The sequence below is a fragment of the Salmo salar genome, chromosome ssa19, assembly GCF_905237065.1.
Source record: "Salmo salar chromosome ssa19, Ssal_v3.1, whole genome shotgun sequence".
NCBI lineage: Eukaryota > Metazoa > Chordata > Actinopteri > Salmoniformes > Salmonidae > Salmo > Salmo salar.
Genome location: NC_059460.1, coordinates 64,542,735 through 64,558,893, shown reverse-complemented (window position 1 = coordinate 64,558,893; position 16,159 = coordinate 64,542,735). Strand labels below are relative to the sequence as shown.

The 16,159-nt window shown below is 43.7% G+C and overlaps 1 protein-coding gene across 8 annotated transcripts in view; it reads left to right on the top strand.

Annotated features, from left to right (window-relative positions):
- The first annotated feature begins 5,555 nt into the window (after positions 1-5,555).
- mto1 (mitochondrial tRNA translation optimization 1) overlaps positions 5,556-16,159 on the top strand; it is a 17,080-nt gene continuing 6,476 nt past the window's right edge. Inside the window, exons 1-12 of one of the 8 annotated variants that reach the window (XM_014158555.2) lie at positions 5,556-5,675; positions 6,687-6,900; positions 7,029-7,228; positions 7,590-7,707; positions 9,173-9,471; positions 9,711-9,823; positions 9,923-10,113; positions 10,798-10,928; positions 11,321-11,525; positions 12,051-12,222; positions 14,187-14,296; positions 14,482-14,639. In XM_014158555.2, coding sequence (XP_014014030.2) covers positions 6,705-6,900; positions 7,029-7,228; positions 7,590-7,707; positions 9,173-9,471; positions 9,711-9,823; positions 9,923-10,113; positions 10,798-10,928; positions 11,321-11,525; positions 12,051-12,222; positions 14,187-14,296; positions 14,482-14,639 — 1,893 coding nt within the window. In that variant the 5' untranslated portion in view covers positions 5,556-5,675; positions 6,687-6,704. Of the gene's footprint in view, positions 5,829-5,991; positions 6,205-6,686; positions 6,901-7,028; positions 7,229-7,589; positions 7,708-9,172; positions 9,472-9,710; positions 9,824-9,922; positions 10,114-10,797; positions 10,929-11,320; positions 11,526-12,050; positions 12,223-14,186; positions 14,297-14,481; positions 14,640-16,159 lie in introns of those variants that run through there. The other 7 variants (XM_014158556.2, XM_014158553.2, XM_014158554.2 and 4 more) reach the window with 7 other exon arrangements.

Genomic DNA, 16,159 nt, shown 5'->3' with positions numbered 1-16,159 from the left:
ATCTGGGGCAGGTTTCCAAGTGTTTAGTTCTCTTGGAAAACAAAACAAACAATACCTCACAATGATGGTGTGGAATGAACTGAACTAAATAGTGTGTGGTAATGACATACAGGTGTGTGAACAGGTGATCAGAATTCAGGTGATTGGGATCTGGAGAGTGAGCTGCGTTCAGAGGATCTATGTGTTTGAGAGTGTGAGCTGGAAAGTGGGCTGGAAAGTGAGCTGCTTTCAGGGGATCTACGTGTTTGAGAGTGTGAGTTGGAAGCAGACATTACACGAGGCAATTGTGTCGAAAGTAAGTTAATTACTCTGAGCTTCATTATCCGATCACAATGCTCATTAGTGACATCTGCTGGTCAGCAATAAATAGCAACGTGTGATTTTCAGATAAAAGGTTATTTTTTTCTCCACCGATTTCATCAAAACTCCGTCCTATGGCGCAGTGGTAAATCATTGGCTTTAATAGCCTACAATCAGTTGGATTGGCAAGTTCGCACCTAACATCATGCTTCCCTTTTTCCCAAAAAAGCAATCTATGGCATTATTTAGGCTGCTTAAGACAGAAGTGTATACTATTCTAAAACGAATTATTTGAACAGTGCAGTTTCACGTAAAACTATTTTCCAAATAGTGTTGCTTCAACAATAGTCGAGATCACACCCTCACGTCCCTAAATGTTCCCTACTCTACCTGCTAGGTGTAATTACATGTACAAAATCCTAACTATATATATATATTTTTTTCTTCTTCATATTTATGAGGACGGTATCCAGTAGAGGTCGGTGTTTGAAAGCAGCTTAATTGAAGAAAGCACCGGAACCATGGCGAAATCAGTGGGATCTTGCATTTTGCAACACACGATTTGAAAAAGCACATGATCAAATGGAGCTTCGAAGACACTGCTTCGAAGATATGCCGCGTTCAAGTTCTAGTCGGAACTAGGAAACTCTGAAATTTCTGAATTGCTAACTGGTTGTAGTTATACACGTGCCGCGTTCAACGAAGGAGGAAATGTATTTCCTAGTTCTGACTACAATTTGAATGCGGCATTAGCTGCTTAGCGATTGACACATGCCTTGGGGCTCCAGTATGAAACTCAACATCACTACTGTTTAGGCCTAATTTGCAATCTCACCAGCAATGGGGCATCAAGCAACAATTACTAGCATAGGCCTACTGGTCTTTTGGTTTGTCAAAATTGCTTGAAAATTATAATTTATTTATGAAGCATTTGGAATTTGTTGTTACAAATGAATTATTCCTATGTCGAAGATGCACCATAGATGCCCTTGCCTCTAACGGAGACACTGGGAGTCGAGAAGCAGGTGCCCTCTCTGTCGCAGGTGCTTGTAACGATGGTGCCAGGTGTGCGTAACGATGATTGCCAAGACCAGTGGCTAGTAAACCAGTAATGTCAAGCGCCGGAGAGAGGGAGTAGACGTGACAGCCCCCGACACGCGGCTCTGGCCGCAGGATGCCGGCCAGGGGGACGGACCCGAGAGCGAGGAGTGGGCCGGTCTGGACAGTGAAGGTGGAAATCACGGATGATGTTGGGATCCAGAATGTCCTCCACCGGAACACAACACCGCTCCTCTACACCATACCACTCCCAGTCCACCATGTACTGGATCCGACACCAACAATGTTGGCTTGTCCAGTAGGGATCTGACGGCATTGACAGGACCTCCCTTGGCATCCAGGGTAGGCGGAGGGGTGTCGTGGGGGACAGCGTCAGCCAGGGGACCAGGAACCACCAGCCTGAGGAGGGAGACAGGAAAGGAAGGTGAGATATGGTAGTCAGTGGGGAGCTGTAATCCTTCCTCTGGAAGGCCATAATGCTGGAACAGTGCCTCAGCGATCTGGAGGGGACAGGATTTAGAGAATATATCCACAGCCACCAAAATGGTGGTGAAACCGTCAGAGGGGAGATCAATGACAAAATCATTGGATAGATGAGACCAGGGACGCTGAGGCACAGGACGGCGTTTCCCTGCTGGAGTGGGAGAGAAGCGAGAGAAGCGATGAGGGTACCAACGCTCCCGAAGTAGGTTATCCAGATGGATGGCCATCGCGATGAGTGCGTCCAAGGAGAGGTTGTCGTATCTGCATGCCAGTTCCATATGGACCTCCTCGCGTAGTCCTCTTCTGAATAGCGTATGGAGCGCTGGCTCATTCCAGCCGCTGGATGCTGCTACTGTCTGGAAGGTGAGCGCGTACTCTGCAGCGGTCTGGTCATCCTGCAGTAGTGGGAGTAGGCGCTCACCCCCCACTCTGCCCTCCGGTGGATGATCGAAGATACCTCTGAACAGAGCCATGAACCTCTCATAAGAAGCCAGCGCCTCCTCTCCTCTCTCCCAGACGGCCGTAGCCCACTCCAACTCCCACCCAGTCAGCAGAGAAATAACCGTGGCAACCTTTGACCTCTCGTGGTAGGGGCTATTTGGTAGGGGCTATTTTGTGCACAAAATAGAGGGAGCACTGGAGTAGGAAGCCACAGCATTTAGATGAGTTTCCGTCATATTTATCCGGGAGGGACAAACAGGCATCGCTGACCTTGGCGGACTGCTGAATGGATTGGTGTGCTCGCTCACTGGGTCGACTGGTGGTAGAGTATCCTCCGCTAGTTGAAGGCAATGCCTCTCGAGTATTTTTGAGATGTTGAAGAACACGAAGGACCTCATCCATCGCCGTCCCGTTGCGTCAGCTGGTCGTGGTGTTGACGAAGTAGGTGTCCCTGTTCGTTGACCGTCTGGGAGATGTCCTGATTCCCTGCTACTTCCATTTGTCGAGGCAGTATTCTGTAACGGAGACGCTGGGAGTCGAGAAGCAGGTGGTGAGTTTAATAATACAAGAAACATAGACCTATACAAAACAGAAGTACCATCTGGACATGAAACATATAACCAATACTGCCTGGGGAATGGAACTAAAGGAGTGACAGATCTCAGGGAGGTAATCAGTATAGTGATGGAGTCCAGGTGTGCCTCATAATGAGGCGCAGGTACGCATAACAATGGTACTAGGTGTGCGTAATGATGATTGCTAGGACAAGTGGTTAGTAAACCGGCAACATCGAGCGGGAGTAGATGTGACAGACTCTCCAAACTCCCGCCAGTGGAGAGTGCTTGTTCTGTTGTTGAAATGTTTGCTGTTGCTTTCACACATTTCAATGCATATGTGGTAAATCTATATTCCATCTAATCCTACAATAATTGCTAACATTAGCGTTTCATCATTCCATCTCTGTATCATTTATTGCAACCCTAAGACATTTCTGTTTCTGCGCACCATGCTTTGGAGTCAGTACATTCAATGAGAGAAAATGTTCATTTGATCCATTTATGAATGGTGAGGAAATATAATTAATTCTAATTTAGACAGATGTAACAATGGTTGTGGAAATGTACTTTTACATTGTAGAACCAGTTTATTGGCTGTAATTGCCAATTGGGTAATTGTATGGCACTGTGGGGGTTGCATGTACCTGTTTGAGCTCCTGTTAGACAAATTCGATTTGATGGGGAGGCTGTGCAGTCTTGCGCTCTACCTGTGTCCTTTCAGATAGGACAGGTTCAAGGGATTATCCGGTACTTTTGTATAGCCTACTTTTTAGCCAGTAGTTCTGAAATTAGCACCCACGAACCAAAAGTGTTCCCTTCAAATTGTGTACTACATCATACTGTATGTGCAGATATGTGCACCACGTCATTGCTCTCTCGCTCTACTGTGTGTGCATCTTGCTAACTGTTACTCAAATGGTAAGGGGCTGAAGTACACTGGCTAGAACTCGAAATTGCTAGGGGGCCGGCCAAATAGGGGGGAAATGTAGGTAAAATGGTGATTCACAGCTTCCAGAAAACAGATACTTTCAAACTAGGGATCTTGTGGCTAATTGAGGTGAGACAGTAATTCTGCTCATATATTATACATGTATGAATTACACATTGACACATCCAGCCCAAAGCAGGTTTAAAAAAAGACTTACTAGTCGCCAATGTACTTGAGCATGTCTTTAAGCCTTCTTTGATATTGTGCTTTCACCATTGGATCACCAAGATCTGCAAAATAAATCTGCACTCTGAGCACGTCAACCTGCCTTGCCTTCTGCTGATTTTATGCCCTTAAGACTGCTACAAGATCCCTATTCCACAATTACATAATCAAAATGTGTTGTAGACAAAATAATGAAAATGACTGTCTGGTTGTAAGATTTGTAGTTGATCAAGTCGTTGCATGTAAAGATTTTTTTTTACTTGACTTGTGACTGGACTTGCTCTTATAATGCACAACTTGGACTTGACTCAAGATTCGACCCGTTCTACTTGGGACTTGACTTGAGACTCGGAACTTGTGACTTGCTTGTGAGTTGAATAATAGTGACTCAGTCTGCAGGTTGCATATGCAGAATCTATACAGTAATTTATTCTGTATCTCTGCATTTGCGCCCTGGTATTCATTCAGTATGTGTGTACACCTCTGTTTCTGTCCATTACAGAACCACTACTTTTCCCACTTTCCATCCCCATGTTCATCTTCGTCAGTGTGTGTGTGTTAACTCTTGGACTGCCTTACTCCCCTCTAATCTGGGCGGTGTCATCGGGTCACAGCCAGCAAATACTTACACAGAACCCAAACCGGCTGTGCGCATGCACTATCGTGCATAAATTGATTTTGTCCCCCCACACCAAACGCGATCACGGTTAAAATATCAAAACAAACTCTATATTAATTTGGGGATAGGTTGAAAAGCATTAAACATTTATGGCAATTTAGCTAGTTAGCTTGCATTTGCTAGCTAATTTGTCCTATTTAGCTAGCTTGCTGTTGCTAGCTAATTTGTCCTGGGATATAAACATTGAGTTGTTATTTTACCTGAAATGCACAAGGTCCTCTACTCCACCAGTTAATCCACACATAAAACGGTCAACCGAATCGTTTCTAGTCATCTCCCTACCTTCCAGGCTTTTTCATCTTTGAACTTATATGGTGATTGGCATCTAAACTTTCATAGTATTACCACAATGACAGGCAAAACAGTTCGTCTTTCAATCACCCACGTGGGTATAACCAATGAGGAGATGGCACATGGGTACCTGCTTCTATAAACCAATGAGGTGATGGGAGAGGCAGGACTTGCAGCACGATCTGCGTCAGAAATAGAAAGGAGTGTGGGTGCAATAATTGAATAACATGGATTTCTAAATTTATTTTGCAACGCTCGCGTCGCGTAGTCAGCCTGTTAGAGCCGGGTCGCTCTCTTTCATGTCCAATAGACACTAGTTTTCGTTGCTAAACGAGATATTATTGTAATGACCAGACTAGATCTTAAAGTAACAATTATCCAGACGCTGGCTTGAGGTTACGAATTGACGGTTTATTAACCCAACTTTACACAGGCTACTGTTTGGCCGTAGCCCACGCCAAATAAATGAAAGATACCCTACAAACCAACCATGACCTTCTCTTGTGAAGCCCAGACGTAAGAGGAAGAACAATGGCTAAACCTGGTCTTAACTTCCCCAATGTTCCATCCCACTGCCCAACCCCCCTCCACGAAACTCCGCCAATCGCCAGGACGCCCGGCATCAGAACATTCCAGGCATTCCAGTGATTAGCAGATAGCAGGAATAGCTATCTAGGTTAGATTGTTTCGAACACCACCATGTAAGCGTACTGTAAGTAGGGAGAAAGTGTAGTTCGTCAATTGGAGGCATACACAACGTATCGATCTGTTCAAATTTGCAACAGTAATTGTATATTTTTTAATTTGAAAGATTATTATTCGTTGATATGAAAGATAAGGGCCATATCTTCTGAAAACCATTCGGGCAAGTGATGCTTATTGACGTTTCCAAACGTTAAAACCAGCACCAGAATTGTAGTTCACATGGCTAGTTGTGGTTAATCGCTGAAGGGTTTTCAAGAGCTAAACTAGGCCTACAGTACCGATATCATCATCATCATCAAACATAACTGTGTCATTGTGCGCATATACACACTATATTACGGTTACGGGCAATGACGGCAAACAATGGCGGCACCCGGTGGGAACGCTTAGATTCATGTTTTGTAATACCTCTCTTCACAGCAATTTACCTATTGTTCTGATACTTCTGCAATATTGAACACTCCTGTATGATTAAAAAAACGTTTTCGTGACCAGTAAAACGGATCACATTGTTAACTCTGATATGAGGGCAGTTGGTAAGTGGACATGGCTAACGTTAGCTATTCAGAACCAGAATTGAGTTTTGTAGTTGAGGTCGGATGAGATAAGAGATGAAGCCCGGATGAGATGGAGCAAGTCTACGCTGAGATCACTATATCTTATTCAAATGCTGTTGCTTTTTCGAAAATGCAGGCATCTGAGTGTTTTTGTCAAATCAAAATCCCATTTTATTTGTCACATGCTTAGTAAACAACAGGCTTAGACTAACAGTGAAACGCTTACTTGCGGGCCGGGAACCTTCCCAACAATGTAGAAATGATTTTTTTTGTTTAGAAATAATAACACGAGTAACGATAACACGAGTAACGATTCTGTTAGGATAGTCTTGGAGGTAGTGCCACATTGTCATTCTAACGTGTTTCATTTGATCACATTTACTGATCTATTTTCAACAAGTAAAATCATGTCAAATGTTGATTATCTGCACAACCTAACTCTCCTTCTCTTACTTTGATAGTTGTCATGAAACTTTGACATGTTGGCACAGAAACTGCACCTGCTCCGACACAACGTCCTGTCATTTGTATCCTCTCGGACTGGCAGTGACCTCACCAGGCGCCAGTATGATGTCATCGTGGTGGGGGGAGGACATGCTGGGACTGAGGCGGCGGCCGCAGCAGCCAGATTGGGAGCAGAGACCCTCCTCATTACCCAGAAGATCATGACTATCGGTGAGAGAGAGGAAGAGCTTCCTGTTATTTACTTGTGGGATCAGTAGGATTAGAGCAGTGTCTCTCTGAACCACCCACCCGCTCACACTCTCCCTCTCTCGCACCCTTCTCCTCTCGTTGTACCTCAGGGGCCCTCTCCTGTAACCCCTCTCTGGGGGGCGTAGGGAAGGGCCAGCTGGTGAGGGAGGTGGATGCTCTGGATGGTCTGTGTGGGCGAGCAGGCGACTGGGCCGGGGTCCACTTCTCCATCCTAAACCGCAGCAAAGGGCCCGCTGTGTGGGGCCCCCGGGCACAGCTGGACCGGGAACGCTACCGCCAGTTCATCCAGGTACCTACCACTCAGCACAGCCAGGATCTGTTCAAGTTCATTTAATTGAATTGTTTAAACAGGAATCAGACAAGTTGTTTACATAAAGTCCTGTGTCGGCCTAGTTGGTAAGAGCGTGGCGCTAGCAATGCCAAGTTTGTGGGTTTAATTCCTGCATGTATCACATAAAAATAAATGTATGCACTCACTGTACTGTAAGTCCCTTTAGATAAAATTTTCTACCATGTGGCAGATAAAAGAGCACATATTGGCTCCAAATCCATTTTGCAGTGATACTCTTTTCAATTGACCATCTATCTCAAGAAAATCTGTCTATCTAGAAAATGATTAATGCTTTAATCCTCTCCTGACTCCTCTGCAGTCAGAATTGCTGTCCACTCCCAGGCTGACAGTGTTGGAGGGCTCAGTGGATGAGTTGCTGGTGTCACAACCCAACCCAGAGGAGCCTGGACACCACAGAGTCACTGGGATAAGACTGGGTAGGAAAGACTGACAGACTGATAGACTGACTCTCTCACACAAACACACATACACACTACACATTCACATACTACACACATTCACATACTGTCTCTCTTAGTATCTGGTACTAGTGTTTTCCTGTTGAATCTTTGATCATTCCCCTATAGCGTCATGCTGTCATCTGTTTATGTAGGATGATTGTAGGTTTATATGATGTACAAGTATTTGAACCGTAGTAGTATGCATCCCCTCTTTCTCCCTCTCTCTCACACACACACTCTAACACACCCTCCTCTCTCGCTCTTAAACACACACTCCTCTCTCTCAAACACTCTTCTCTCTCTCTCTCTCTCTCTCTCTCTCTCTCTCTCTCTAACATATCTCTCCTGCGCTCTCTCAATTTTAATTAAATTCAAAGGGCTTTATTGGCATGGGAAGCAAGTGGAATAGATAATAAACAATCTGAAATGAACATGAGAATATTATACTCACGAAAGTTTCAAAAGAATAGAGATCTTTCAAATGTTATATTACTGGCTATGTATATTGTTGTAACAATGTGCAAATAGTGTGCAAGTACAAATGTGAAAATAAATAGATAAATATAGTTTGTATTTACTGTTAGGTTCTAATGAACCTATTAAAACTCACTGACAATTAGTAAAGCTCAAACCAAGTTTATTCAGCCATTGGGTCATACAGCTGCATAAGACACAGACATGGTTCCAACAGTGGTAGTGTGTATATTAGAGGTCGACCGATTATGATTTTTCAATGCCAATACCGATACCGATTATTGGAGGACCAAAAAAAGATACCGATTAATCTGCCGATTTAGACTTTAAAAAAAAAAATGTGTTGTTGTAATAATGACAATTACAACAATACTGGATTAACACTTATTTTAACTTAATATAATACATCAATAAAATCAATGTCTCAAGACTTAAAAATCCTTCTTTAACCTGTCGCCTTCCCTTCATCTACACTTAAAGTGGATGTTACAGGTGACATCAATAAGGGATCACAGCTTTCACCTGGATTTACCTGGTCAGTCTGTCATAGAAAGTTCCTAATGTTTTATACACTCAGTGTACATTGCACACATATCAATGTCTCAATCTGAGTTGACTTTCTTTTTTTTCCTTTATGTATTATTTATTTTCTCCCTGCTGTGATTAGAATTTGAAAGATCTTATTTAAACCATATTATAATCCCTCCTGAATCTCAGCCACAATTTACATGTGGATGTTTCACTGAAGATACAGTAAAGTTTTTGGAGAGGATGTTTGTAAATCTATTCGACTCCCTGTCTCTAGAAGTATAATAATGACTACATACAGTATTTACAAAGTCTAGGTCTGGGATTTTCACACCAAAGGTTGAAGAGCACGAACCCTGAATATTATAGCAGCTTATACTTAAGGATGCTATGTTCTTAAGTTCCTTTAGGACATGTTCTCTCTATTCTCTCCTCTTAGTGGATGGAAGCCACCCCATCTTGTCCAGCTCAGTGGTACTTACCACTGGCACTTTCCTGTCCGGCTCCCTCTTCATGGGCCAAACCACCTCTCCCGGGGGGAGGATGGGGGACGCCCAATCATGTGCCGGACTTTCATACACACTGAAAGAGACATTGGGGTTGAGGGTGGGTCGGCTGAGGACTGGCACACCCCCTCGGATAGTGAAGGAGTCTGTAGATCTGTCCTTGGCTCAGCTCCAAGCCCCGGACAAACAGCCCACTCCCTTCAGTTTTCTCAACACGCACACCCGCTGCAAGGTAAAAACTACAAAGAAAGACTACAACTGCCATATATGCCAACATAAAACATTACACCCTGCAAAGATTGTTTTTGGGTTAATTCGAAGGTAAAGAAGTAGTACAAAGCAATTTCAGGTATTTCTAAATCTTATTCTTTAAAAACCACTGGTCTAGACAAAATTAGAAACAAAATGTTGCATAATACACCTTAAATTCTCTAGAAACTGGCTGTGATGCTAACATGCTATGCCCTGTAGCCAGAAGAGCAGCTCCCCTGCTATCTGACCCACACCACACCTGGAGTGGAGAGAGTGGTCAGGGAGAGTGTCCACCTCAACTGTCACATACAGCAGGACACCAAAGGTCCCAGGTACATACATGCACACGCAGACAGTCACACACTCACCCACACAGTAAACTGTGTACACATTACTTTACACACTCCATTTTGTCTTTCGTCCTCTCTTAGATACTGTCCCTCCATCGAGTCGCGGGTGCTGCGGTTTCCGGGGCGACGGCACCAGGTGTGGCTGGAGCCGGAAGGTTTGACCTCTGACCTGTTGTACCCCCAGGGCCTGTCCATGACCATGCCCCCTGACCTGCAGCTCCGCCTCCTTAGGGAGATCCCCGCCTTGCACCGAGCCGAGATCCGCACTCCTGGTATGCAGCCCTAAATACAGACACCCACTCTGAGTCCCAATAATCTGTCCTTTCTCCAGAAGTGTGCACTTGTTCACTTCCAATCCAATGAGTGAGTGGGAGGAGTGCAGGCAGAAAAATGGTATGTAGAATCTCAGGTCAACCTATCCCGTACCCCTTGACCGTTTATGCACCTTTCTAGATCTGAAAGAATTGGCTGGGCGTTAACAATATAGTAATAGCTCCACCTTGCTAGCCTTGTATGCTAAGTAGGATTTTTGCCATTTTACTTACACCCATCCAGTTCTTTGAAGTCTGAGGCGGAATCCAGAAGTTAACTCTAACTGCTAAACTTTCGATCAGATTTAAGTGCACCTGTTCAGCTCAACTGTTGTAGTTGTTTTGTTAGATCAAGTTAGACACAGTTATCATCAAGCTTGATTGACCTAAACATTTTTTTTGTTCGCTGCCTAGGACTACATTAGCACTCTCCGAGGTGTGTCATTGTGGTTGTTTTGGAGAGACTACACTATAGTTGGACTGCGCTTAACCACTGATCTACAAATCACCTTTCATCCCAAATAACTACTCATTATTATGTGAAATAACAAAAATTATGAAGATTAGCGATTCTGCGTCTCACCTTGCTCAAACTGATTTCCTCAAACACGCCGATTATAACCTCCTTGTCTCTTTGGATTCCAGGTTACGGGGTGCAGTATGACTTTGTGTGCCCCACCCAGCTGACCCCGTCTCTGCAGGTGAAGAGCACTCAGGGGCTCTTCCTCGCGGGTCAAATCAACGGCACCACGGGCTATGAGGAAGCAGCCGCACAAGTAGGGGTTAAATCTGTTCTAATCTGGGAACTGGGACACCCGGGTCGTGTCATTAGGGCACGTAAGGGAAAATGTTTTGGAACTAAAATGTGTATTTCTTATTGGGCAAGTACAGGTAGTCCCTCCCTGTTTTAGTCTGTTTTCTTCCATTTGGTGCCTAGTAAACACGACCCATTTTACATGTTTAACATTTTGGTCATTTAGCAGACGTGCTTATCCAAAGCGACTAACGGTACAGTGAGTGCATACATTTTTTTGTATGATCACTGTGGAACTTAAACTCTCAACCTTGGCAATGCTACCGGCCATTTGCCACACTTTTTACCAACTGACCCACCACAGGACCCTACAATATATGCTACAACAAACCCCTTTCTCTCCTCTCTCTCCAGGGCTTGTGGGCGGGGGTGAATGCTGGTCGGACGGCCCTCTCCCTTCCCCCCATGGCACTGTCTCGTACCCAGAGCTACATCGGGGTGCTGATCGATGACTTGGTGGGCCGAGGGGTGACAGAACCTTACCGTATGTTCACCAGCCGCGCCGAGTTCAGAACCTACCTCAGGCCCGACAACGCAGACCTCCGTCTCACCCCCAGAGGTATCATAACGTGTGTGTCTGACATTACCCAACTACTGGGTGCACTTGTTTTGGCTTACATAGGGCCCCGGGTGGGTGGAGTTTGCATATTTTAGACCATTCCATTGGCCCCAAAGGGAAATCTCCACCCACCCGGGTCACAGGGCAAGCTAAAACAAACACACTCCAGTAATGTAGTGATACATGAACAGAGTGTATTATTGGCTGTGTTCAGTTACGAGGTCAAGCATGGGTCACTGACAGGAAATCCAGCAGCTTGGAGCTTAATCTTGTTAATGAAGTGCACATTGTCATTGGCTGCATAGGTTTATAAGATAAGAAAATGACTACTGTCATTAGCCAACTGGAAGAATTATAAGATCTATTGCATCTCTGGCCATGTCTGACTGATCACAGACTGAGCAATCTTACTGATACAAATAATAGTCAGTCTGCAGCCACCAACTATAATGTAGTCAATCTCAAAATTCCATGTCAGACTTTGTGGATTAATAATATTTTATGACCTTTGACCCGATCTGCAAGGGTTTGAGGAGGTGGGCTGCGTGACTTTGCGGCGATACAAGAAAGCGGTAAGTGTGAGGGACGGCCTCCAGGAAGCCCTGATGGCCCTGCAGTCCGTGGCTCTATCCTCCACCCGTTGGAGAGAGAAGCTGGGCAACATCAGCCTGAGTGAGAACAAGAGCACCACCTTAAAGTGAGTAGGAAGTGGTTCAGTGGTGGGTGGTTCAGCATGTATTTACTGGGATGCGCTCAGCAGAAAACAATGTTGTGGGACGTTTAGATAGGCATATACAGTGCATTCAGAAAGAATTCAGACCCCTTGACTTTTTCCACATTTTGTTACGTTACAGCCTTATTCTAAAATGGATTAAATATATTTATTTTCCCCTCATCAAACTACACACAATACCCAATAATGAAAGCAATAACCGGTAAAAAAAAAAAAAAAAGGGGAAATATACTATTTACATAAGTATTCAGGCTCTTTACTCAGTACTATGTTCAAGCACCTTTGGCAGCGATTACAGCATTGAGTCTTCTTGGGTATGACGCTACAAGCTTGACACACCTGTATTTGGGGAGTTTCTCCCATTCTTCTCTGCAGATCCTGTCAAGCTCTGTCAGGTTGGATGTGGAGCGTCGCTGCACAGATATTTTCAGGCTCTGGCTGGGCCACTCGAGGAAATTCAAAGACTTGTCCCGAAGCCACTCCTGCATTGTCTTGGCTGTGTGCTTAGGGTTGTTGTCCTGTTGGAAAGTGAACCTTTGCCCCAGTCTAAAGTCCTGAGTGCTCTGGAGCAGGTTTTCATCAAGGATCTCTCTCTACTTTTCTCTGTTCATCTTTTCCTCGATCCTTACTAGTCTCCCAGTCCCTGCCACTGAAAAATATCCCCACAGCATGATGCTGCCACCACCATGCTTCACCGTAGGTGCCAGGTTTCCTCCAGACGTGACACTTGGCATTCAGGCCAAAGAGTTCAATGTTGGTTTGATCAGACCAGAGAATCTTGTTTCTCATTGTCTGAAAGTCCTTTAGGTGCCTTTTGGCAAAATCCAAGCGGGCTGTCATGTGCCTTTTACTGAGGAGTGGCTTCCGTCTGGCCGCTCTGCCATAAAGGCCTGATTTGTGGAGTGCTGCAGAGATGGTTGTCCTTCTGGAAGGTTCCTCCATCTCCACAGAGTAACCTTGGAGCTCTGTCAGAGTGACCATCGGGTTCTTGGTCACCTCCCTGACCAAGGCTCTTCTTCCCCGATTGCTCAGTTTGGCTGGGCGGCCAGCTCTAGGAAGAGTCTTGGTGGTTCCACACTTCTTCCATTTCGGAATGCTGGAGGCCTCTTTGTTCTTGGGGACCTTCAATGCTGCAGACATTTTTGGTACCCTTCCTCAGATCTGTGCCTCGACACAATCCTGTCTCGGAGCTCTATGGACAATTCCTCCGACCTCATGGCTTGGTTTTTGCTCTGACATGCACTGTAAACTGTGGGACCTTTAAATAAACAGGTGTGTGCCTTTCCAAATCATGTCCAATCAATTGAATTTACCACAGGTGGAGTCCAAGTTGTAGAAACATCAAGGATGATCAATGGAAACAGGACGCACCTGACCTCAATTTCGAGTCTCATGGAAAAGGGTGCGAATACTTATGTAAATAAGGTATTTGCTTTTTATTTGTAATAAATCTGCCAAAATGTCTAAAAACCTGTTTTCGCTTTGTCATTATGGGCTATTGTGTGTAGATTTAGGATTTTTTATTTAGTCCATTTTAGAATAAGGTTGTAACGTAACAAATCAAGGGGTCTGAATACTTTCCAAATGCACTGTATGACATGTAGAATAAGAAATCATATCAGCTCTATTCAGGAAATGTCTCTGCAACATTCAACAAGGTTTTCCTACTGAATATAGCCCTGACTTTCTATTGTTCTATGTATGGGAACAGTATCCTTAAAACATCCGTATCTGGTATTTGTGTACACACACAGGTTGTCAAAAAGATAGTGACTCCTCATTCTGAAACAAACTAACAACACTGCAACCTATGAGAAAGTGAATGCGTCACGTCTTACTACATTTTCAAAATTCCTTTGTTTTCTCAAGCAGAGGTGTATATAGTCTGCTCATTAACTTTTACTATACCATTTATCTTTCTCTCTCAGTGGTTTGGATCTGTTGCAATACAAAGATGTGTCCTTTGAAATGTTGGCCTCTGCCTTCCCAGAGTGCCTTTCTCAATATTTTGAGTACTCACAACGACTCAAGATTGAAGGTAACGGCTCAATCAGTCTGCTTCTGAAATGGCAGTCTATTTCCTAAATAGTGCACTACTTTTGTGGCTCTGGTCAAAGGTAGTGCACAATATAGGGAATAGACTGTCATTTCAGACACACACTCAGTTTAGTCTGTTAAACTTTACTTTAAAACGTACTGATCCCTGTGCTTTGTGGCTTTCAGCTGTGTACAGACCCCACTGCGAGAAGCAGAGTCGAGAGATGGAGAGAATACAGAGGGAGGAAAGTCTGTCTCTCCCCTCTGACATGGACTACCTCTCCTTACCAGTGTCCCTCTCTCAGGAGGTCAGAGAGATACTGGACCGAGTCAAGCCCAACACTGTGAGTCTCAGTAAAACTGCAACATAAACCACATTTCCATCCACAGTTTTTGCGAGTAAAGTCATATTGAAAAAATATATAATTACGACAACTGATGGAAACAGGAAGTTTCGGTACAATTTTATAAATACCGACAGATAATGTGTTTGATCGACAAACTGGGATATTTTCTTTGTCAGTAAAATGAATTATGCTAGAAATGGTGGTGGAAACATATATAAAATTGTATTTGTTACATGCGCTGAATACAACAGGTGTTGACCTTACCGTGAAATGCATATTTACGAGCCCTTAGCCTCTTGAGGACCCCTTCGAGATACAATCCCGATAACGGGATTGGTTGGACAACAACCAGTGAGATAGCACGGCGCGATATTCAAAACAAAATAATCTCAAAATTAAAATTCAAGTATTATACGGCATTTTAAAGATACTCTACTCGTTAATCCAATCACATTGTCCGATTTCAAAAAGGCTTTAAGGTGAAAGCAAAACATTAGATTATTTTAGCATAGCACCTCAGCAAAAAATAAAAAATAAAATTCAAGCACGATAGCCATCACAAAACCAGATATACAGCTAAAGTTAAGCACTAACCTTTGACAATCTTCATCAGATGACACTCCTAGGACATCATGTTAGACAATACATGCATTTTTTGTTCGATCAAGTTTATATTTATATCCAAAAACCCAATTTTTACATTGGCGCATGACGTTCAGAAAATGTTTTCTCCCCATAACTTCCGGTGAATAGGCACATTTAATTTACAGAAGAACTCATAAACTTTGATAGAATTTCTAACAATTATTTAAAGAATTAGAGATAATCTACTCCTTTATGCAACCACTTTGTCAGATTTCAAAGTAACGTTACGGAAAAAGCACATTGTTCAATATTCTGAGTACAGAACTTAGCCTTCAATGCTAAGCTATACATTTAGCCTACAACCACGGCGTCGACAAATCTCTAACAATATGTTCGAAATATTTACTTACCTTTTCTGATCTTCGGCGGATGGGCACCCACTTCCACAAAAATGTTAATTTGTTCTGCAAAGTCCATCATTTATGTCCAAATACATCTGTTTTGTTGACCCATCCAGAACACTTTACAATGCCATATGGCATGGACGCAAATCCATAGACGAAATGTTCCAAGTTCCATTACCATTTGTAGAAACACGTCAAACGATGTTTACAATCAATCCTTTAGGGTATTATTTTACGTAAATTTGCGATACTTTTACAACCGGGCAATAGGTATCCATCCCAGAAGAAAAATAAAAAAACACCGAAGTCACGTGCACACGCGTCATAAGACACTCCTCAGACTGGCCAGTGATTGACTGAGCCATAATTTTCTGCCCGGTAACAGATGACGGTTGAAACCAGTTCCTAAAGATTGTTGACAGCCAATGGAAGAGTTAGGAGGTGCAATGTAAATCCTATGTCACTGTAGTTTTTCAAGGGATTCAAAACAAAAACTAATTTCTCCCACTTCCTGATTCAATTTGTCTC